General features: G+C 52.2%; 1 protein-coding gene and 1 long non-coding RNA gene across 2 annotated transcripts; one reads left to right on the plus strand and one right to left on the minus strand.

Annotated features, from left to right (window-relative positions):
* Positions 1-3,145: 3,145 nt before the first annotated feature.
* TEX29 (testis expressed 29) lies at positions 3,146-21,875 on the minus strand. The gene is made up of 6 exons (XM_025924961.2): positions 19,779-21,875; positions 19,579-19,671; positions 15,662-15,772; positions 4,839-4,908; positions 3,983-4,152; positions 3,146-3,315 (listed from the first exon to the last, which is right to left on the minus strand). The coding sequence occupies exons 2-6, from the start codon at positions 19,634-19,636 to the stop codon at positions 3,275-3,277; spliced, it is 450 nt and encodes a 149-aa protein (XP_025780746.1). The 5' UTR covers positions 19,637-19,671; positions 19,779-21,875; the 3' UTR covers positions 3,146-3,274.
* Positions 19,974-22,664, plus strand: LOC147584609 (uncharacterized). The gene is made up of 4 exons (XR_015251768.1): positions 19,974-20,113; positions 20,190-20,291; positions 21,383-21,455; positions 22,456-22,664. It is a non-coding gene; the product is annotated as an uncharacterized LOC147584609 (long non-coding RNA).
* The last annotated feature ends 90 nt before the right edge of the window (positions 22,665-22,754 follow it).

The raw sequence follows: 22,754 nt of genomic DNA on the forward strand, positions 1-22,754 counted from the left end.
CCACAATTTGCCAGAGCCACCCACAGGACTCAAGGAAGGAGTATACTTAGGATTCAAGTTTCATTGTATCAAGAGGATACAGATCAGAACAGCCAAAGGAAGAGACGCACAGGACGAGGTAGAGGGTCCCACAGGTGCCGCTTCTGTGACCTCGGGACGCACCACCCTCCAGGCACATCCATGTCGGTCAGCAACCAGGGGCACTCAGCCCAGCCCGGAGCCCAGCGTTTCCTGGGGCTTCATTATATAGACACAAGACACGACTGATGACACTGCTGTCCGTGTGGTTGAACTCAACCTGCTGCTCTCTTCTCTCCAAGGGGTTGGGCTGACAGCCCATGGCCCGTGTGCCTGGTGCAGCTGACTCCGTCCTGAGTCACCTTGTTAGCAGCAACTGTCTAGGGGCCCACCCTGAGTCCCAGAGACATTTCTAGCCCTTGGGAAACTCCCAGGCACCAGGGACAGAGACCAGACCTCTCCTTGGGCTGAGGCCACCTTCTTCATTACACTGAGGGGTACTGGTCAGCGTTCTCCAGAGAAACAGGAGGCAATAGGGGGCTGATTCTAAAGAAGTGGCTCATGTAATTATGGAGGCTGACAGGTCCCCAGGTGTGCAGTCAGCAACCTGGACACAAGGAGAGCCAATGCTCTGAGCTCCAACCCGAAGTCAGGCAGGCTCAAGACCCAGGAAAGCCCATCTTTCAGTTCAGATCAAAGGCAGGAAAAACAACGCCTCTGTTCAAAGGCAATCAGGCAGGAGGAGTCCCTCTTACTCAGAGGACAATCAGCCTTCTTATTCTGTTCAGGCCTTCAACTGACTGGATGAGACTCACCCACACTAGGGAGAGCCATCTGATTTCCTCAGTCTACTTGATTCAAGTGTCAATCTCATCCAGAAACCTCTTCACAGACGCATTGAGAATTATGTTCGAGTAAACATCTGGGCACCTTGTGGCCCAGTCAGGTCGACACATAAACATCACAGGAGAAAAGACAAGCGTCCATTACTGTCCCAAGCACATGCTGGACTCAAAATACTGTATTAGAGAAGAAATGTGAAGAAAATAGCATCTATGATCAAGTACTAACTATGGTCATTTGTGGTCATGGGGACACGAACGGTTTATTTCTACTTTTCTGAATGTTTTGTGTTTTCTGTAATAGAACTTTCTAAGGAAGTAAAAACATAAGCAGCCATTTAGTCCCATAAATGGAGTGTCTTGTACTCAGCTTCAACTGGCTGATGCTCCTTCCCAACCCCGGTGAGGGTTAAACTGTCCACTCCACGAAGGGGAGGGGGCTAGGCCAGGCCAGCGCCATCCAGGGAGGCTCACAGCCACCTGCTGGACACGCTGCTGCCCCGGACAGTGAGCAAGGCGGGGTGGGCTGGACTCGGATGCACCTATCCCCCTTCCCGCCTCCAGAACCACACCATCCAACACGCAGCCCCCGGCCACATGCAGCCACTTGCAAACGGGGCCAGTCTGGACTGAGAAGCTCTCAAAATGTAAAACTCAGAGAGTTGTAAAAGGGCATGGGAAGTGTGTTATACAAACTCGTGTTTCCACACCGACTGTGTGTTGAGAGGACATTTGGGGATCTGGGGTTACGGAGAATGTGCTACTGCACCTCATCTCAGCTGTGTTACTTTCTTAAGACCGTGCAAAACGGCACACGTGTCCCCTGCCCGTTCCGAGTACAGCGGGCGGATTTGCTCCCAGCCTGCGGGGAGCCATAACAAGCTCTTCTTTGGGGGCACAACTCCTTCCAGTCCCCTAAATAAACCTGAGGCTCATTGGAGTAGATGAACTTTGACCCAAGGTAGCTCTGACAAGGAAGCCCTTAGAGCAGGAACCGGGTGGGAATTGCCATCGAGACCCCCAGAGCCAACAAGGCCAGGCCCTGCCCACCCGCCCACTGGGCTTGACCTGTCGCCCTGACATTCGATGCTGAGTGCTCACCCCTTTAAGCAGAATGTATGCTCAACTTGATATATATATATATATCACACGTGTACACACACACATATTATATTATATATGTATTATATATATTATATATTATGATATATATATTATATATTATATATATCACACGTATACACACACATATACACACACAGATGTATACGCACACATGTACACACAGATATACATGTGCATGCCTGCATGTGCAGTGTGTACAGGCATACATACACTGTGCATGTGCACACATATGTACGCGTATACACACACACGTGTGTGTACACATACATGTGCACACACACACATATGCACACATGTGCACACAAGCATACATACGTGTGCACACACGTGCATACACATATACATGCACACATGGGTACACGTGAGCATGCACATGTGTACATGTCTACGTGCACACACGTGTACACATACACATATGCATGTGCATGTACATATGTACTCATACCTATGCATATACACAAGTATACATATATATACATATGCATACATATACGTATACATATATATGTGCACACACATAAGATCATGCACAAATACAGATACACATGTACACACGAGCATGCATACATACGTGTGCACACGCATACATGTAGACACACGTGTGCACAGATATACATGACCCGTATGCATACACACATGCACACATATACATGTATGCACATGTGTACACACATGTGAATGCAGGTGCATGCACACACACATGCTCACACACACATTAAGCCCACAATGTCCAGATGAATGAGCCACACCTGCTCTGGAGAACACAAGTTTCCAAGGTAGAGGGCAGAGATTCTCCAAGACTAGGGGCTCGGTGGGCTGTAACCCCCACGGTTAGCACCCACTAGTCGTGTTCTGTCACAGAAGAGGGGCTGTGAGGAAGCTGTAGCAGACCGCCCGGGGCCTCCCAGAAATGGGTGCCACACCCCTCCTGGGCAGGTCCTGAGGCCCAGTGAGTTGGAGCGACAAGCCCACCTACCCTGTCTCCTGAGAAAGGGCGCGGTGGCCTCTCCGGCGAGGTGCTGTGAGCTGCCTGGACTCCAGCAGCGCTAACAAGTGGCACCACTGAGCGCTGGAAGCTTCCAGCGAATGTCTGCGCACTTCCCAGGTTGTCTCTGTCTGAAGGTAGAATGACAGCACTGACTACAACGACACGGAACAAGAAGCATCTAAAATACCTTTATTGTCTCGTCATTGATCCTGTTTCCATCACACACTTCACAGCGGTTCGCCAGCTGGACCATTTCACTTGGGTGTTTCTGCCAACCTTCACTCTGCCTCCACCATACACCTCAGTCCTCAGTTTCTTCATCTTCCATTATTGTCAGTGTTGCTGGATTTAAGATAAAGAAAGAGTGGATCTTTTGAATGGAATACTCAGCCACGTCATGAGGTCTGTGAACACGCCAATTATATGCCATGTAAACAATGATTTACTCAAAGGCCAGTTTGGTCAGTGGGTCTGTGCTGCCTGCTCTGTTACCCAAGGAGAGCGTGGCTTCTGGTGGCTTCGCTCTGCAGAAAGTGCCCTGAGAAGGTGACGCCCTGCCCTGCGGGAAAGACCACAGCTCAAACACGGCTCGGTCAGGGGCAAGGATCTGGATCCTAAAAGACGTTTCAGGAGACCTCTTCTCCCCGCCCTTCTGCTTCCCAACTGCTCCAGTAAAACCAAGTCTCCATGACTGACGGGTTAAGGAGAGACCCAGAGAGGGCGTGTCCCTGCAGATGCCACCTAAGGCAGAACTGACCATTTGGGACGCTTCCTTCTCTAACCCGGCCAGGTGCTCGCCTGTGAAAAGCAACGATGGCCAGAGCCCCGGGAGAGACTTAATACATATATCAATGCCTGTGCTTCCTGCAGAGCACCCCCCTGGGACCAGCAGCAGCAGACCATCAGGCCGTCACGGTAGCGGCCGGGTCCCCGCACCACCGCCAGGACGTGCCCGGCACAGACGAGCTCCCTCAGTTGCGCCCTGTGCGGGGACAGCCCTCCGCCTCACCATCCTCTTCCTCCTCCTTGCTGTCCTTGCTCCTGTTCAACAGCTCCGCACTCCCAGGCTTGGACCCCACCTGCTCGCCGGAGAGCGTCAATTCCACTTGATCGCTGGACATGGGAGACGGAAGCAGTTCCGTGCGGACTTCCTTTTCTCTCCTACTCTCCTGAACAACTCTAACGGGGAGAGACTCTTTGTTACAATCAGGGAAATTAAAGATGGAAAACTGAATGGGCCACTCAGTCCTCCACCAGGACGTCCCCCTCAAACAGGGTTCAGGGTTCAGGATCACGCTTTGCCTTAATAGCTCCCGGGTTAGTTTCCTATACAGGCTGCAAACACACAATCGTGTGTGGCATTCAGACTCCAGAGGGTGAGAACAGGGACGGGGCAGTATGACTGTGCAGAAAGGCCACTCAGGATGTCACCGGGCACCAGAGGAGTTCCCACAGGAGGGGACTGGTTTTCCTTGCTGTGGGACAAAGTGACTTGACTAGTCTCACTGGCTTTTCTCCATGTCACAAGGGGGCTTGCGGTAGGGGTACCTTGGCCCCGAGTGGCAGCGAGGAATCCAGGCCTGCCTGGGGGCAGCTGCCAGTGGCCACGGCCTCGTGTCCTCCCCACCGAAAGGAAAGGGCAGATTCTCATCTACACCGTAACAGCAGACACCGGACAGGGTTCTCACGGGCAAACGGGGGCCGGCAGGGGGCTGACAGTGTGGGTGCTCCTTAAACGTTGGCATGGGCCGGGGATGGGGGCTGCTGTCAGGAGCTCAGGCCCTGAGAGGATCCCCCACCTGCTCCCTAGCGCCCTGCGTCCTGCACCTTTTGCGGGTGAGTTCAGACAGGGAGAGACAACTGACCTGTAAATGATAGTGATGACAAAGGCCCCAGCAATGATCACGATCAAGGCAGAAAACACCTGCACGTAGACTGGAAAACAGTTTGTTACAAGTCAGTCCTGCCTCCGAGGTGGGCAGTACCCCTGCCCCTGCCCAGGCGGCCTCTCCTCCAATCCTTCCCTGGGGACACTGCCACGGGCTCCACGCGGGCCATGAAGAGGACAGCTGAGGGCTGCCCATAAGACAGTGGTGCGGGCAGCTCCCTGGTCTCCTCCAGAAAAGCCCCTTTGCCGCCCACGATCTGGGCCTCCCTCCTCCAACTCCCAGAAACCGGTTTCTCCATCTTCAGGCGAGTTATCCCAAGGCTGCCGTACTAACAAGGGGCTCCACTGTCCCCACACTGCCCATGTCTTCCCTAGACGAGCCCACCGGAAGAGCCAAGGCCTCAAGGTGACTCTCGGAGGGGGCAGGCGGCCCCTGTGGCCATGGTCCCCAGTGCAGGAAAGCTCTGGGCCCCTTTTCACCCCCGTGGAAACAGGCGCAGGTGAGGCCCAGCCTTCTCTTGGGGACCCTCCACCGCAGGACCCTCTCCCACCCAGCTGGGATGGACTTGTGGGTCTCCGTGTCACAGAGCGGTCTCAGGCAGAGCGAGGCACTGTATCCGGGAGCCCTGGTGCCCATGAGCATGCCCCGGCGGGAGCCCTCCACCCAACACGGTCTCCGACAGGCAGAGTGAAGGGTCCAGGGGACTGGAGGGCAGAGCTGAGCTGCCAGCAGGCAGCACACACACCGTTGTCACCACTGCCGCTTCTCTCGCTACTTTCACTCTTAAGGGACAGAGACCAGCCTCCTTGCAAACCCCACCCTGAGTGACAAGATGTGCTTCAAGTCTCTTACCTCCTCCCATAAACCGTTTTCACCCATCCTTAACTGGCAGGAATACTGCTGGACGCTGTGTCCTTGGGAGCGGCCTTCGTGTCCTGAGGCAGCTGGAAAAAAGCACCACTAACCAGTGGCTTAACGCAATAGCGAAGTACAGTGTCTGGGTTATAGAGGTGGAAATCCAAAATGGAGGTATCCCTCGAAGACTCTGGGAGGTCCTGCCTGCTTCTTCCATCTCCTGGTGGGCCCGGCGCCCCCAGGTGTCCTTGTCCTTGTAGATGCGTCCCCCGCTCTCTGCCTCGTCATCTTGGGGCATCTTCCCCACGTGACCCTGTCTTCATGTGGTGCTCCCCTTTGTGCGCTGCGTCTAACTCAGGCTCCTCTTGGAAGGACACCAGTCGTACTGGAATCAGGGCCTCTACTCCAGCGTGACCTCATCTTCACTGATCACATCTGCAAAGACCCTGTTTCTACATAAGGTCACATTCACAGGTACCGGAGGTTTGAACTTCGGCAGATCACTTAGGGGAACACGGTTCAACCCATGACAGAAGGTTAAGCAGTAGCTGCAGAGAAAGCTGCTTCCCAGGCATGGGAAGGTGACTCCAGTGGGAATTATATTCTCTGGACTGAGCCAGAGGGTCTCTGAGAACGGACGGGGCCTCCGGGATCCTTTCCGTGGGGGCTGAAGTCAGAAAACTGAAGGGGGCTGAAGCCAAATGCTTAATTTTTTCATATTGATATGAGCTCAGTAGGGGATGGTCAGGCATAGGAAGGGTGCTCCGTGGTCAAGCGTGCATCAGGAAGAGGACGGAGGGGGTGGGGGGCTGGCCTGTGTGGTCACCAGCACACCACAGCAGTGAACCAACTGGCGAGCTACTTGTTGGAGGCTCTGTTCTAATCAGCCGGGGCTTCTCTCAGGGATGCCTTTCCCAGGGCAATGTGTTCACCTGAGTTCACCTCTCCATCCCCAGGGCTAGAACACAACCAGCCTCTAAGATGGCCTGCGGGAGGGCTTGCCTCCTGGTATTCACACGCAGGTCAGTACAGACACCTCCATGGGGCAGAGATAGCATTACCTCTGAACCAGGGTGTAACTTCTAAGGCTAGGTCAGAGTGTCACTGTGGCTTCTACCCAGCTTTCTCAGGTCACTCGCTCTGGAAAGAGACAGTCATGTCATAAGGACAGGGAAGCAGACCTCACGGCATGGGAAAGGGGTTCCTGTTAACCGTCAGAACCACGTGCCCACAAAGGGAGCCACTTTGGAGAAGACCTTTCAGTTCCGGTCGGGCCCTCGGATGGATGAGTGGCCAAGCCCCACACCATCCAACTAAGCTTCTAAGACATCACTTTAGATCATTTAGACACAATTTAGGAATTGTGTCCCCCCCCCCCCAAGTGATCTGTTGGTCCAAACCTCTGGTACCTATGAATGTGACCTTATTTAGCTAAATTTTGAGCAATTTGTTCTACAACAATAACTAATACAAGGGTGTAGGCAAAGGGCTTGGCTCAGAGAAAGTATACTTTGAGTGATGCTGAATGAACTGAATGCAAGGACTCAAGTGAACGAGCAAACCAGGAGCTTTTAAGGGACAAGAAAGGAGCCCTCAAATTCTTGAATTCCGGGGAATATATGCTCCTCAGTGGATCCCTTACTTCATGGTGTAAATTTAGAATTTATGTGAGTGAAGCCGTTGAAGAGACACACGCACATGGACCATGTGTGAGTATTCAAGTCTCAGTATAGCTTCCGCATCTTTACAGGTGCAAGTATTTTTGGTCCTTGGTGTCAAGTTCATGGAGGCAGAGACTGCATCTCCGTGACTCTCTCTGCACAGGAGCTGGCCAGCACACAATCTGTTATAAACGATATGTATGGTGTATCATAAACAAGATGTTGTGATTGGTCACAGAGAAATGGCAGCAACTGAAGAAAGTATAATTTTCTTTCAGAAATCTCTTGGTAAGTTCGCCCCCAGATGCAGTTTAAAGTTTTGAAATCCTCTGCATGATTCCCATGAAGAAACAGAAGTCAAACACTTGGAAAAAAGTGACGTGTTAAATAACGTGCCCTAAAGACTAAAGAATGACAAAAAGTCCTTCTCTTTGGATTCCCAATTTGTTCTCAAAGATCTAATGCTAATTTCCCAAGTTCATATTCTTAATAATACAGATTATGCCACAACACAATGTGCACTTCAAACCAGCCAATTTAAGAAGCTGGTGAAAGGTTTTCCTAACATAGAATTATGCACACAAAGAACTCCCAATACCCTGTCACCGAATACTACAACTTACACAGCACAAAGGCTCGCTTGCCGTCTTGAATGAGAAAGATGTCAAGGAAATGAAAAATATCTTGAGGGCTCAGTGAGAACCCAGATGCAGGGCTCACTGCCCAGACTCTTCCCACAGACGGCCCAGCCTCTCGAGCCTGAAACAAGTTAGAAGTTAAGAAAAAGCCTCGCCCACGCAACTCCTGTATGAACAGTGCAAGGATGGAGAGAGGATGAACACTTGTCCCCATGCAGAAACGATATCCCCACTTGTAGAACAGTGACGCCTCTTCCAGGACAAAAAATTCTTGAGACTTTGTGTTCTTTTCTGGGTTCCTTACAGACACTGGTAAATCAGGTGCTGTCAAGAACAAGGCTCATTCTTCCTTCCCCTCTCCCGTGGCCTTCTGTTAAGTTTCTCAGGATCCACATAAGAGAGAAAACACAGGGTATCTGTCTTTCTCTGTATGACTTATTTCACTTAGCATCACACTCTCCAGTTCCATCCACGTTGCTACAAAAGGCCAGATTTCATTCTTTCTCATTGCCACGTAGTATAAAAAAAGTTAGAGCGGGAGACAGCCAAACCATAAGAGACTCTTAAAAACTGAGAATAAACTGAGGGTTGATGGGGGTCGGGGGGGGGATGGGCACTGAGGAGGGCACCTGCTGGGATGAGCACTGGGTGTTGTATGGAAACCAATTTGACAATAAATTTCATATAAAAAAAATTTTAAAAATGGGAAATAAAAAAAGAATAAGGCTCATTCTTCATATGAGTAATGGGCATAAGTAATAATGTTAACATAAGCAACGTCTCAATTGCATACTAACAAGCACAAAATGGCCAACTCCTGCATAAAATGCTCCTGACAAGATGCTCGGGGGGGGGACAGATGGAAACAGAAGCAGCAGCAGCTTGAATCTGTGTACCCTTGCCAGCTGCGATCTCCCTTGAAGGATCCATTTCGCCACCTTCTGCTGTTGGGGCCGTCTCCCCGGGGCGGGAGTGAATCGGGGTGACCACCAAAGACCGTGACCGCGTGCGTGACCTCATCAGGGAACCGAACAGCTTCTGCACCTTCATACGTAGAAGACTGAAAGAACACATTCAAATGCCCTTTGGATGGGAAGGTCTCCTGCTTTTAGAAGCCCCAAATGGTAAACATCTCTGAAAAACCTCAGGAAGACATCAGAGCCTTCCAGGAAGGAGAACTCCACGATGGAAATGGAAGTGAGCCGGACCCTACTCGTCTGTGGCCCCCAAGTAGTGAGATGTGTGCGGCAGGCCACTGAGGCCACAGAAAGACAGAAAGATGACAAATGCAAAAAGCACCAGATGACGGCCAGACCGCCACCAGGGCCGTGGACTCTGCTCAGAGCAAGCCGCCGGATGGCAGGCCATCCCATGCTGGAAGACTGGGGCCCAGGCAGGGTTCTGCCCGAAGGTTGTGGGTTTATGATGAAAAGGCGGGAGGGCAAACCCCTTTAGAGACAAAGCGCCGTGACTCCCTGCAGCTCTCACCACCCGCTTGTGTATGACTGGACCGGAGGTTCACCGGAGTCCGTAATTTCCAGTGTGACATCAGGAATTAAAAAAAAAAAAAACATGGCAGAAAAGAACCCCCCTCCCCCCACCAGATCCTTCCTCCATAAAAACCAGTGAGAACATTGGCACCATTTGTCAGAATCTACTTTTTCGGAACTCGGAAACTTAACCAATCAAAAGCTTGCAGATGAACAGATGACGGTCACTAAGAACAGTGACCTGTGGACATTTTAACTGCCCTATTCCCACTCCTGCTCACCTCTAATTCCATGCGAGTCTTGAACCAATAGCCCACAGTCATGGCGACCACTAGCAGCCTGGCATCCCTGGAGGGAGCAGAGCAGGGCTGAAGATCCTTCAAAGTCCCAGGCCCAGAGCACCGTCATTACTTTGTCCACCTGCCACTTCACTAGAAGATCCCACTTGCAAGGTTGTCTTTGTTTGACCTGACTTGGAGCTAATTTAGCGTGAACAACTTTCTCTCAGGCATTTGTTGAAAACAGAGGCAACTGTGGAAAATCATGGCAGCTAAAGTGGCCGACAGCACTTGGGGGTAGACAATAGGTGGACCAGAAAGCTTAAAAGGAAAACTTGGGGAATTATCTGTCTGAAGGGGATTTGAAAAGCTGCGACATATTCCCTGGAATCTAGAAGGCAATGGGCATACTCAAGGCTGTGTACGTACGGAGGAAACACCGGAGAAGGTCCTAGGCTCTCACTTCTGGCTGAACTCAAGGCTCTGTGTAAGCGTGGAGTAAAGATTAAGGCACAGTTGAAAATTGGCTGACGGCTGAAGGTATGTCCCCAGCACACACATAGAGCCCCTAAGCGAAGACTGTGAGACATTGTTTCCAAGCATCTCGGCAGATTTCTGTCATTAGCTGACCAGCAGACTAACAAGCAGAGTCTTCAATGGCTGCAGACCACAAAGAATACAGACTTTACTGAATTCATTCAGAAAAGTCATTAAACAATGCCAACGACAACTTTGGGGAGGCAGGAGAACACAGTTTTCAGAGGTGCCACATATTTCTAAATGTCTAGTTTTCAACAAAAAACATTAGATATGCAAAGAAACAAGTATGGCCACACACACACCCCATCAGCAGAAACTGTCCTTGAGGAAGACCAGATGTTGGAATCACCAAACAAAGACTTTAAATTAGCCCCTTTAAATACGGTCAAAAGAGAGGCGCCTGGGTGGCTCAGTCGGTTGAGGGTCTGACTTCAGCTCAGGTCATGATCTCACAGTTCGTGAGTTCGAGCCCCACATCAGGCTCTGTGCTGACAGCTCGGAGCCTGGAGCCTGCTTCGGATTCTGTGTCTCCCTCTCTCTCTGCCCTTACCTCACTCATGGTCTGTCTGTCTGTCTCTCTCTCAAAAATAAATAAACATAAAAAAAATTTTAATATGGTCAAAAGACTGAAGGAAACCATATCTGAAGAGCTAAAGTATGAGAACGGTATCTCACCAAGTAGAAAGTACCAATACAGACACAGAAATTATTTTTTTAGAAAAGAACAAAATAGAAATTCTGGAGTTGAGAATATGATACCAGAAATGAAAACATCACTAGAGGAGCTCAACAGATTGGGGTGGGCTAAAGAAAGAATCTGCAGACTTGAAGATAAATGAGTTGAGATTACCCAGTCCGAGTAACAGAAAATAGGATCAAGAAAAGCTCACAGAGCCTCAGAGACCTGTGGGGTGGACCAAATACGCACAATGAGAGGTCCAGAGGGAGTGGACAGACACGACAATGTCTGAAGAAATGGCAAAATTTCCCACATTTGATGATGAGGATAAATTCAAAGACACATGGCAAACAGTCAAAAGAGAATCCTGGAAACAGCAGAAGAAACGTGCTTTATATAAAGAAGCCTCAAGACTAAAAGCAGATTCCTTGTCAGAAACCATGGAGGTCAGAAGGCTAAAAGATGAAATACTCTAAGTGTTGACAGAGAAGGACTGCCAGTTAGGAATTTTATACACTGCAACTCTATCCTTCAAAAATGAAGGACAGATTAATACATCCCCAGATACACAAAAACAGAGACTTCATCACTAGCAGACCTGTCTTACAGAAAATGCTAAAGGGAGTCCTTCCAGATGAAAGGATGGGATACTAGACAGTAACTCAAATCCACAGTTGTCATCAAGAGCACCACTAGATGCAGAAAAAGAATTTTATAAAATCCACCACCTTTCGTAATAAAAACCCTCCAGAGAGTAGGAAGAGAAGGGAACTTACTTGACCTGATAAATGGCCTCTAGTAAAACCCACGGCTACCAGCACATGTAATGATGAGACGCTGAAAACTCTTTCAAGATCAGGAACCAGAGAAGGATGTCCATTCTCACTGATGAATGGAATCAGTGAGTTTCTAGCCAGGGCAATTAAGCAAGAAAGTGAAATGAAACCAACTGTATTGAAAGAAAGAAAGAAGTGAAATGATCTCTATTTGCAGATGATACACTCTTATATCTAGAAGATCCTAAGTAACCAACTAAAAATGGGAAGTCATAAATGAACCCAAAAGGTTGCAGGATACAAGATCAACATACAAAAGTCAATTATATTTCTGTATTCTAGCAAACTTTCGATTTTCCTGTGTATATTCCTAGGGTTCTATATACAATCTGAAAACCAAACTAGGGAGACATATCCATTTACAACAACATCAGAGAGAATAAGATGCTTAGGAATAAATGTAACAAAAGAAACACAACTCGAAACTATAAAATACTGTTGAAAGAAAAGATCTAAATAAGTGGAAAGACATCCTTGTTCATGGATCAAAATTAACATTATTAAAATGGTAATACCCACCCCCAAGTTATCTATAGATTCAACACAAATATCCCCATCAAAATGTCAGATGGCATTTTTTTCCAGAAATTGACAAGCTGATCCTAAATTAATATGGAAATACGAAGAATCCACAGTAACCAAAACAACCTTTAAAAAGAACAAAGTTGGAAGACTCATGCTTTTCAATTTCAACATTTATTATAAAGCTACATTAATCAAAATGGTGTGATACCGGCTTAGTGGAATAAAACAATAGTCCAGAAATAAACCCTCACATTTACGGGCAATTGATTTTCAACAAGGATGCCAAAGCAATTCAACGGGGGAAAGAATGGTCTTTTCAACAAATGATGCTGGGACACCTGGATATCTGTATGCAAAAGAATGAAGTTGGATCCCTGCCTCACAACACGTAAAAAAAATTAAAACTCAAAATGGACCAGAAACATGGAGGCATAAGCTAAAACTATAAACTTCTTAGAAAATACCAGAGATGTAAATCTTTGTGACCTTGGATTAGACAATAGTTTCTTAGCTAGGACACCAAAAGCACAAACAGCCAAAGAACAAACAAACTAAGCATCGTCAAAACTAAGAAAGTTTGTGCTTCAAAGAGGCACTATCAAGAAGGTAAAATGACCAAACAGATTGGGAGGAAGTAGGTGCAAATCACGTATCTGTTAAGGGTCTACTATCCAGAATATACAAAGAGCTCTTACAACCCCACAATAAACAATCAACCCAGTTAAAAATCGGACAAGGAGTCTGAATGGACTTTTCTTCAGAGAAGATATACAAATGGCCATAATAATGCATATGCAAACACACTCACCATGGTACTCATCAGGAAAACACCAATGAAAACCCCAGTGACCTACAACTCCACATCTATCATGATGGCTATAATCAAAAAGAAAGACAACTAGTGCCGGCGAGGATGGGGAGAAACTGGAATCCTCGCGTACTGCTCTTGAGACTATCAAACAGTGCAGCAATTGGGAAAGTAGTTTGGCAGTTCCTTAACAAATTTTTAAATATAGTTAACGTATGATACAGCAATTTTGGTTCTAGGTAAACACACAAGGGAAGTGGAAACAGGTTCATGCAAAAACCTACACACAAATGTTCATAGTGGCATTATCTGTAATAGCTAAAAAGTGTAAGCCACCCAAATGTCCATTAAGTGATACAGGGGTAAACGAAATGTGACATGTCCATATACCGGAATGTTATTCAACCATACAAAAGCATAAAATTCTGACTACAACACGGATGTGTTTTGAAAACATTGTGTGAAAGAAGCCAGATACACAAGGCACACACTGTAGGATTCCATTAATAGGAAATGTCTAGAAGAGGAAAACCCATAGAGGCCAATCAGTGGTTCCCGGGGGTTGGAGGTGGGGTGGGGGGACGGGGAATGGGGATTGTCCAGTTGATGAGTACAGGGTTTCTTCTGGGGATAATAAAAATGCTCTGGACGGGATAGTGGGGATTCAACTCTGTGAATATACCAAAAGCCAACGAACTGTGTACTTTAAAAGGGTAAATTTTATAGGAATTTGGTCTCAGCAAAGATAACAACCAAAAAAGAGATAACTTCCAGTTGTTTCTATCTACAGGTTCAGGGGAAGGTGTGGGATCCTAGAGATGTCTGGGTCTCCCAGAGGCAGAGATCAGTAGTGAGGGTCTGGACCCAAGTCTTCCCAAGTCAAGATCTGGAAGATACATTGTCATCAGGAAATCTTCCCAGCTATTGATGGTGTTTCTCATGGCCTCTGACTGCGCCTCTTTCTGAGAAGCCAAACTTCCTCTTCTTTTGCCCCAAGTGCCAAATCTTCACCATAAAGCAAGACACAGGCTTCCCCTTGGCAAGCCAGGATCCCCCAATGGCTTTTGCTTCTTGAATCCTTTGTCCAAAAGGTCACTTTCTTCTTGAAGGCGCTGGCTAGGCGGGATCCAGGTGGCCCCAGTGGGTCACTCTTTGGTAACAGTTACCAGTCACAATTGTTCCTGACTTGCTAGGCCTTCCCGTGTCCGGGAATGAGAGGAAAGTCCCCATGTCTGTCTCTAAGGGCTCAGCCTACCTGGGGCTCAGAGGAGGAAACCAGAAGAAACCTTCCCAGTTGTGTGGCACGAGTGTGCCTTTATCCATTGGGGACGGGGGACAGAGCAGAGTGGCCTGGGACACGCTGTCCCACAGCACCGGAGCTGCTGGGTCACCACGGCCAGCTGCCAGCTCCTCCTGCCTGCCGGCCCCTCCCCCTCTCCAACAGGGCCCTGAGCAGGCTGCCTCATTGCAGAGACTTGCTTATCCGTTCCCAGACACTCCTAGAGCCAAGCATCCTCATTGCTGAAAGGACCACAAACAGGGCAAGAAGACACATCAGTCATCAAGTGGAATTTCTTGACGGGTTTGCAACTATTTAGAAAATTCTAGGGGCTCGGTCAGTTGAGTGTCCAAGTGCTGATTTCAGCTCAGGTCATGATCTCACGGCTCGTGAATTTGAGGCCCATGCCGGGCCCTGCACTGACAGCACGGAGCCTGCTCGGGATCCTTTTCTCTCCCTCTCTCTCTGTCCCTCCCCTGCTCGTGCTTGTTCTCGCACTCTCTCAAAACGAATAGTAGAAACAAAGAAGAAGAAAATTCTCGAGGCACAGAAGACCAAAGCTGTGAGGTGTGAGTAAACACCCAGACTGCATCACTAGAGAGCCCTTCCCACAGGGGCCCCGCTAACACCCCCTCCACACCTGCCTCTCCCACCCAACTGTGACTCCCCCGTTTCCTTCCACCGTGTGCCTCCCTCACCACCTTCGGGAAGCGGGCCCTACTGAGGGTGGAGGCCTCTCCCTGCCCCCACTGCCCCCTCATCCCTGGACCCCCTGCCGGCCTGGTCTCCCCAGGCACATCCCAGGCCCCAGGGGTCAGGATACGCACCTCAGTGGGAGTCTGGTTTTGTTCTGACGGTGACAAGCCTGAGGAGAAGCCCCATCGGGGCTCGTCCTTGGCCCTCATGCCCCGGCTGCAGGGCTCCAGCGCCCACGCTCAGTGGGTCTGATCTTGTGCACAGCTGGTGACCAGCACGCCCGGAACCAGCTGCTTCTGCACCCCCAGCGTGCCCAGGGTCCCAGAAGTACCCTCCCTATTATCAGGTGGATTCCATCTGGGAGTGAATTTCCTCTGGTGGCTTTTCCCTCGTTCACAGACCCTAAAACTGCTCTTTCCACCAAGGTGCCAAGCAGAGTGATGGGACCAGGGAACAACAGAGGCCCGTCCAGCAGGAGGTGCCCGGGAGGGAGGCGGGCTTCCCGGGTACTTACTGGGAACCGCTTTTTCATAGCACACGCCTTTGTAGAAGCAGCACCTGAGTTCCTTGCACCGCTCTCTGGTGATGTTGTAGTCACATATGTTGTAGAGAGGAATGTCACACACTGCAAAGCACAGACGCACACAGCCGTTAGCACCAAGAACACAGCCGCGGCGGAGTTCTAAATACTCGTGCCTGGGAGGGGGCACCCGTGGGCTTGCACTGTGGGGTTTTGTTATGCTTTTAATTATGCATCCGACGAATCTCACTTTGACACGAGGATCTAGAATGAGTTAGATTTCTGAACAAAACAATGTCAAGCTAACTGCACAGAATAATGCAGAGTCCCCTGCTGATTAAGGAGATAGAGCATCTCAGCAGAGTGCTCGCGCACATCGGCACTCTGCAAAGCAAACAGAAAACAAAGATCTGATACAGCCAGCAGATGTGGGGGGTTCAGGTTATAATGCGTAATTAATGCACATTTAAGCACACGTGAGTTAAAATTATCAACACAGGCTAAGGGCTAGCTTGGCATTTTAAAGTTGAATCAAAAGGACCAAGTGAAATGACAGTTTTGACCAAAAAAAAAAAAAAAAAAAGAAGAAACTCAGAAGTGAACACACTGAACGTGCATGAGCAGATGGTGGGGACAGTGCTCAGCACAGCTCTGGCACCAACGGCTAATGCGTGTCCAGCTAGGAGGACGAGTGAGTCCCCTAACCGGCAGTCAGCAACATCTGCCCCAGACCCTGCTGGGGCTTCCGGTCCCGAGGGAAAGGGAGGAGGGGTCTCCGGCTGCCTTGGGGCTGGTAAGCCTTTCAGGTGCAGGGGCTCCAGGGAAACCCACTGTCCCTTCTGCTCTTTTCTGAGACGTGCGTTTGGAATGTCACTGCGGACACAGCAGCACAGCCCAGACGTGTGGCAGGACCGGCAACACGAGGCCAGGCAGGGTCGGAGATGGGGAAGTCTGGCTGTCACCCTCCTGCCCCACTGCCCCCCACTACAGCCAGGCTTGCTGGGCGGGTGGGGCCGGCCTCCCCCGCTGCCTGCGGTCACCCAGCCCTCAGTCAGCCCTCCACCTCAGATGGGGCCTGGGCTGCAGAGGGCCTGCCAGGCGCTCAGGGTGGCCACACGGTGCCCACTGGTGGCTCCCACAGGACAGTCAGGGTGGCGGCAAACACCGGCTCCAGAGAGTTCCAGGAGACCCAAGACCGCACAGCTGCCAGGCAGAGCCCAGATCTCCCCTTTCCCACTGTCTCCACAGGACCCATTCGGTGGGTGCCCTTCACGGAGCCTAGGGGACATTCTTCACATGGCTCCATGACAGTGGAAGTTTATCTTGGTAAACAGCACGGGGGGGAAAACAATCCATTCAGGCGTAACTTTGTTCATGACTGTCTCTTCAATGTTACTCCCCAGGTGAGAAAACACAGGTATGTGAGTTCCCATCCTGACCACTCGAATGGGATCGTTTGCCACAGCAGCTGGCCCCCCAGCGCACCCGTGTGGAAGCTCAGTGCCCCATTACACCTGAGACCTCTGTGCCCACCCCCTCCTCCCCAGGACTGTTTTCTCTGCCTGCACCTCCCACAAGGTCCTGATGTGTTTCTGCAAAGGTGCCCAACACAAAGAGCTCATCCACATCTCCATCCCTGGAGTGACCCCTCTACCCAGCCCACAACCCCCAAGAGACGGGGCAGGGGGCGGGTTAGTGAGGCTTTACTGAGGACATCCTGTAGCCCCGGACTGGCCAGCTAAAAGCATCAAAGGACAACCCACAATCATGTGACCACTGGGCACCAGAAGCGGTGCCTTCAGCTGCCCCACCACACGCTGCTCGCTGGGAATGGTACCTGACACCTGACCTAGGGATGGGGCGGAAGCCAGAAGGTTGGCATCTCCTTGGGCAGGGCCTGGCTGCTGGGGCTGCACCCCGTGCTGCCCATGACATCCAGGGAACGCCAGGGCCCAGGTGAGAAAGGTAACGAGGAAGAGGGAGACGGCAGCCCTTGCGACGGCCAGGCCGCTGGGCACCTCCGGTTTTGGAGAAACAGAGACTGCGGCAAAATAAAACACAAGGGCAGGGGGCCCAACATCCCTGGGGGAAGTGCCCTGTGCCTCATGAGGACCAGGTGCCTTGGGTCACAGCCAGGGAGGCGGGTCTGGCTTGGTTCTCCAAGTGTCCTCACGGGTCTTTCCTCTGCCATGCTTACGTGTCCTCTCACACACGCCCTCGTGCAGACGCGTCCTTGCCCGTGGTAATGCAAGGTGCCACCTGCCCACCTGCCTTCCCTCTCCGCCAGCCCAGCCCCCATACCTGCCCACCCCACCGGCCCATCTCCTACCTGCCCACTCCCTCCACTTGTTCACCTCCCACACCTCAGAGTAACACTTAACAGCCACGTCGATGTCCACAGAGGACGACAGAGACACTTGCGTTCACCCCCAAAACTGGTGGAAGGGCAGTTTATGGTCAAAACGCAGGTGGATCACTGTGACCCAGGAGAGCAGGCCCCTCTTTCAGACTGTTGAGGACAGGGACGATGACCTCCCGCCCCCGACTGGCCAACCCACTCCAGCCACACCCAGAGAAGGGGCACCTGGCCAGCCTCAGAACGGGGTGGGCACCAGGGTCCCCGGTCTCACCGCCCTGAATAGAGGCGAGATGGGCCACCCATGCCCCAGGCCCTGAGAGCGGACTGTCCTCCACACAGGCGCTTCCACCAGGAGACTCAGGGGGCGCTCCAGGCCAGCCATCTCTGCCGCCCACTTGGTGCCCCAGGTGCAGGCCACCTGCCTCCTCTGCGCGGAGCCATGTTGATCAGAAACCACAGCCCCTCCCGTGAGCCCCCTTGGCCTGGTTTAGAGCCTGGGCCTGGACCCTGGGGCCTCGAGTGAGACCCACTGACCTTCGTTTCCCAGCTGCCCTGTGTGATGCAGCCCCCCCGAGACCGGCCCCCAAGGGCATCCCGAGGGCTTGGTCCTCAGTGGATTCCTGTCAGGTGACAGGAGAAATGTGTCTCACAGAAGCTTGGCCGGCCCGGGACCCTCCATCGTCAGGCCTGACTCCAAGCCAAATTAAAAAAAAAAGAAGAAGAAAACCAAATTTCTTTTCCTTCCACTTTCCTATCTTCTGTTTGTCACCAAAGCAATGCACGGAGAAGGGTTACCTGAGAAGTCAGCACGAGCGTGCACAGCAGGAACGGCCCTTCCCTCTCCTCACGTGGTCCCCCAGGGTCTCAGGCTTCCAGGACACCTACCGTGGGGCTCCCAGTGACCGCAAGCCTTGCAGAAAGCCACATCTTAGCAGACTCCTTCAGCACCCAGTACCAGGGGTCCGACTGCAGACCCTGGGCACCAGGGAAGCGGGAGGAGGGCTTTACCGCGGAGAAACGTGTTCCCCTCACGAAAAAGTCACTCTCGCCATAACCACTTTGAGACAGAAGGTAAGTCTGACACCTCACAGTGAACCGGGTTTGACCCTAGAGCCCTGGGAGTTAAATGCGTTTCTTGTGAATGCCTCAGGTCCAGGAGCTTCCTTCCGCACTGAGAATTTTGAGAGAGGAGGCTGCACAGCCTTTTCCTGCGTTATTTTTTTTTTTTAATTTTTTTTTTCAACGTTTATTTATTTTTGGGAGAGAGACAGAGCATGAACGGGGGAGGGGCAGAGAGAGAGGGAGACACAGAATCGGAAACAGGCTCCAGGCTCTGAGCCATCAGCCCAGAGCCTGACGCGGGGCTCGAACTCACGGACCGCGAGATCGTGACCTGGCTGAAGTCGGACGCTTAACCGACTGCGCCACCCAGGCGCCCCTCCTGCGTTATTTTTGAAAGCACACGTTCCTTTGCCCCCTTCCCTGGCTCAAGCTGGTGACTAACCGCCATCACCTTGGGGTAGACCAGCCCCCACGGCGGTCTTTCCATTACCTGCAAATTTCTTCAGGAGGTGAGAAGGGGATTTCTTTAATTCTGGCACATGTGTCATCGTAGCAGCTGATGGAGACGCGGGGTCGAGGGAACCTGGGGGAGACAACAGGTCAGCCCAGGTAGGACCTCGCCGGGGGGCTAGCGGCCGTGGTCGGTCTAGTGACAGGGGTGGGGCTGGGCAGAGCGGACCCCGGTCTCACCTGGCAACCACGTCCCCCACTGAGCCTGCTCAGCCGCACGGTCCCACAGTTCCACTTCAAGTGGACAACTTTGGATCCAACAAACTTGCACCTCCTCCCTCCACCGCTCCCACCAGTGGGACCTAGCTCCAGTGGTGGGCCCGCCCTGCCCGCTGTGATGTCACACAGACCCCATGACATCACAGAGGGAGCAGGGGGGCGATGCTGGCAGCTGTAAGGTGGAGGGAGTCTCACATGGTCGAGGAGTGCAAGGACCCCAAGTGCAAGGGGTGGGGCTTTGAACACCACCAAGACCCCCTTCTGCGTGACACCCAGGCCTGGCTTCTGAACCACGGGTTTGCATCCTGCCGGCACTCCTGGGTCCCCCTTCTTGGGGTGTCCACATTTGCTGAGATAAACCCTCCACCTCAGGGATGTGTAGCCCATGGAAGGAGACAGACCACGTCAGATCAGACGTGTTACGGAGAAAAAGACAGCAGAGCGCAGTCAGGACTGATTTTCTGCTTACACAGGGTAAGCGGGTGGCCTCGGGCTTATGTGGTGTCTGAAGAGTTTTGGGAGAAGTGAGGGAGAGTGTGCAAAAGCTTGAAGAAGCAGCAAGTGCAAAGTCCACGGGGTGAGGCACCCCTGGCCAATCTGAGAAACCAGGAGGCTGTGCACTTAGGGACCTAAAGACCCAAATGGACGAATCTAGCTGGGGCTGAGGTCCCATGGTGGGGTGGAAAGCCATCTGAGTGCCTTGGAGAAGGAACCTGCTGGGGCCACAGGACCTCCATGAGGCCTGGGAGGTGGGAGCTCGGGAAGAGTGGGAGAGAAGGGGAGGCCTGTGCCCAGCCCAGAGAAGTGAGATCAGCAATGAGGCCCAGGTGACCGTCCTGTCCCTGTCCCACACCTGGAGTGAGGAGCAGGGACCCACTGGGGAGGGCTGGGTGCTAGCAGATGGCAGGTGGGAAGGAAGCCCTAGGACATGGCAGGAGGGTCATGGAGGCCACAGCCAGCCCTGTGAGGTTAGGGAGCCGTGCTGGCTGGGCCCGGGGCAATGAACTGCCACCAGAAGGGAGGGGGTCAGGGAAGCATCGTGCTGGGACCTGTCCCATTGTGACCCCAAGAGCAGTGGCTAGGGAGCGTCAAGGCCCCAGCCTCAGGGAGACCTGGGAGAAGGCAAACCACGACCACCAGGCCGCCACAGAGCATGGGATGGACCTAGGAGCACGAGGGCGGCAGGGACAAGGCCTCAGCAAGGAGACCAGCCCCCCAGCGAGAGCAGCCTGGAGAGCAGGGGGTCTGTGGTGAGCCCGTGGGGTCACACCAGGCGGGCGCAGGCTTTGGTCCCCCTCCTTGTAAGTTTCCTTATCTGTAACACGAGGGTCAGGACCCAGTGACCGACGCGTAGCTGAAGCCCAGTGAACAGTAGTGCCCACATCTGGGGTCCTGAGGGTCAGGCAGGGCTTCTGGCAGCCCCACACGCTAGCCCATCACCCCCCACGTGTAATTCACGTACCGCACGCTTCACCCACTTGCAGTGGGCGTATTCACAGTTTGCAACCATCACCACCCACGTGAGAATGGTTCCATCAGCTCAGGGAGGCTCCCTCTCCCCCCAGGCTCCACCTCCTGTCTGCAAGGTCTGCCTCTGAAGGTTTCCTACCGACAGAAGCACAGAGCACACGGTTGTGGGCGTGTGTCTTTCACTCACAGGGTTTCAAGCTTCATCCAGGGAGCGGTGCGCCTCAGCACTTGGTCCCCTGGCGGCTGAACAGTGTGGATGGAGCTCATTTGCTTAGCCGAGTGTCGCCTATGACATGTGCGGCCGTGGAAGGCACAGGCTGGGCAAAGGGAGCAGCCAGCATGGCCTGCGTTGCCCGTTACCCCGAGTCCTGTTTCCCCGGGATAAGTAGGGACCGCCCTTAACGGATTTTATTCCAGCTAAGAGAAAGACACTTGCTGTTGTCAACTGTGAGGTCTTCCTGTGGGACAATGTGGGTGTTGTCCTGGGTTTTCTGACATAGGAAAAGTACCATGGGGGCCCATTACGACTTCCACAAGAACTTCAAGTACTAGCCTTTCACAAATGCTCTAATGGGATTTGGTTAACCTACGACAGCAGCATCACTCCAGCCCCACCTCTGAAGGGGCCAGAGCCTCAGGCAGATGCCACCAACCTGGGGGGGGTGTAAAGACTGGGCGGGGGAGGTGTGCAGCACTGTGGGAAGGGGAGGGTGGTTAGGACAGGATCCAAGTCAGCTCAACTGGGTGGGCACGGGCACTCTGGGAATCCTCCTCGAGGGCAGGGGGAACCAGGACCACTGAGGGAGCAGCAGCCCTGCCACATTGTGCATCACTTGTGGGCAAGGACAGGGAGTGGGGACAGAGCCCATCAGGGTCTCCTGAGAGGTCTATCCGCCCAGGGGAAAGAGAAACGGGCTGGTGGCCAAAAAGGAAACTGCACAACTAAAGCAGCTCTGTAAAAGCATGTGTAAAACACAAACGATGCAATTTGCTGTGTTTACGAGGGAAGCAGGGCTTCCCTGGGGACTGAAGGGCCAGAAGGGAGGGTCCCCTGGCCTCTCCTCCCGACTGCTCTCCAGACACGATGACGGCAAGGCCAGGGGACCACGGTACAGGGAATGGCAAGTAGTCTCGGGGGCTCTGACTGTTGACTCTCCTCTTCCGTAAGCTTGACTGGCTCCATACGAGAAAGCCTCAGGCACAGCAATCAATGTGTGTCTCGTGACTGATGGCACCGAGCTGAGACCAGTTCTCCCCTGCTACTGGACACGAAGCAGATGCCAGACACCCACAGAACCACGCACGAGGCCACCAGCCTGCTGGCTACCCGACCCCCCCCCCTCCCCAGGCACTGTACTCCAAGACTTGGGGCCCTCAGAGCACTGCCCCAAGGGCTCCGGGGCAGCCCAGAGCACTACCTCAGCGATTGTCCCCTCTGCCCGGAGCCGGGCCGGACGCCTCGCACCA

Source organism: Puma concolor, chromosome A1 (assembly GCF_028749965.1).
Source record: "Puma concolor isolate L17-30 chromosome A1, mPumCon1.1.hap2, whole genome shotgun sequence".
NCBI lineage: Eukaryota > Metazoa > Chordata > Mammalia > Carnivora > Felidae > Puma > Puma concolor.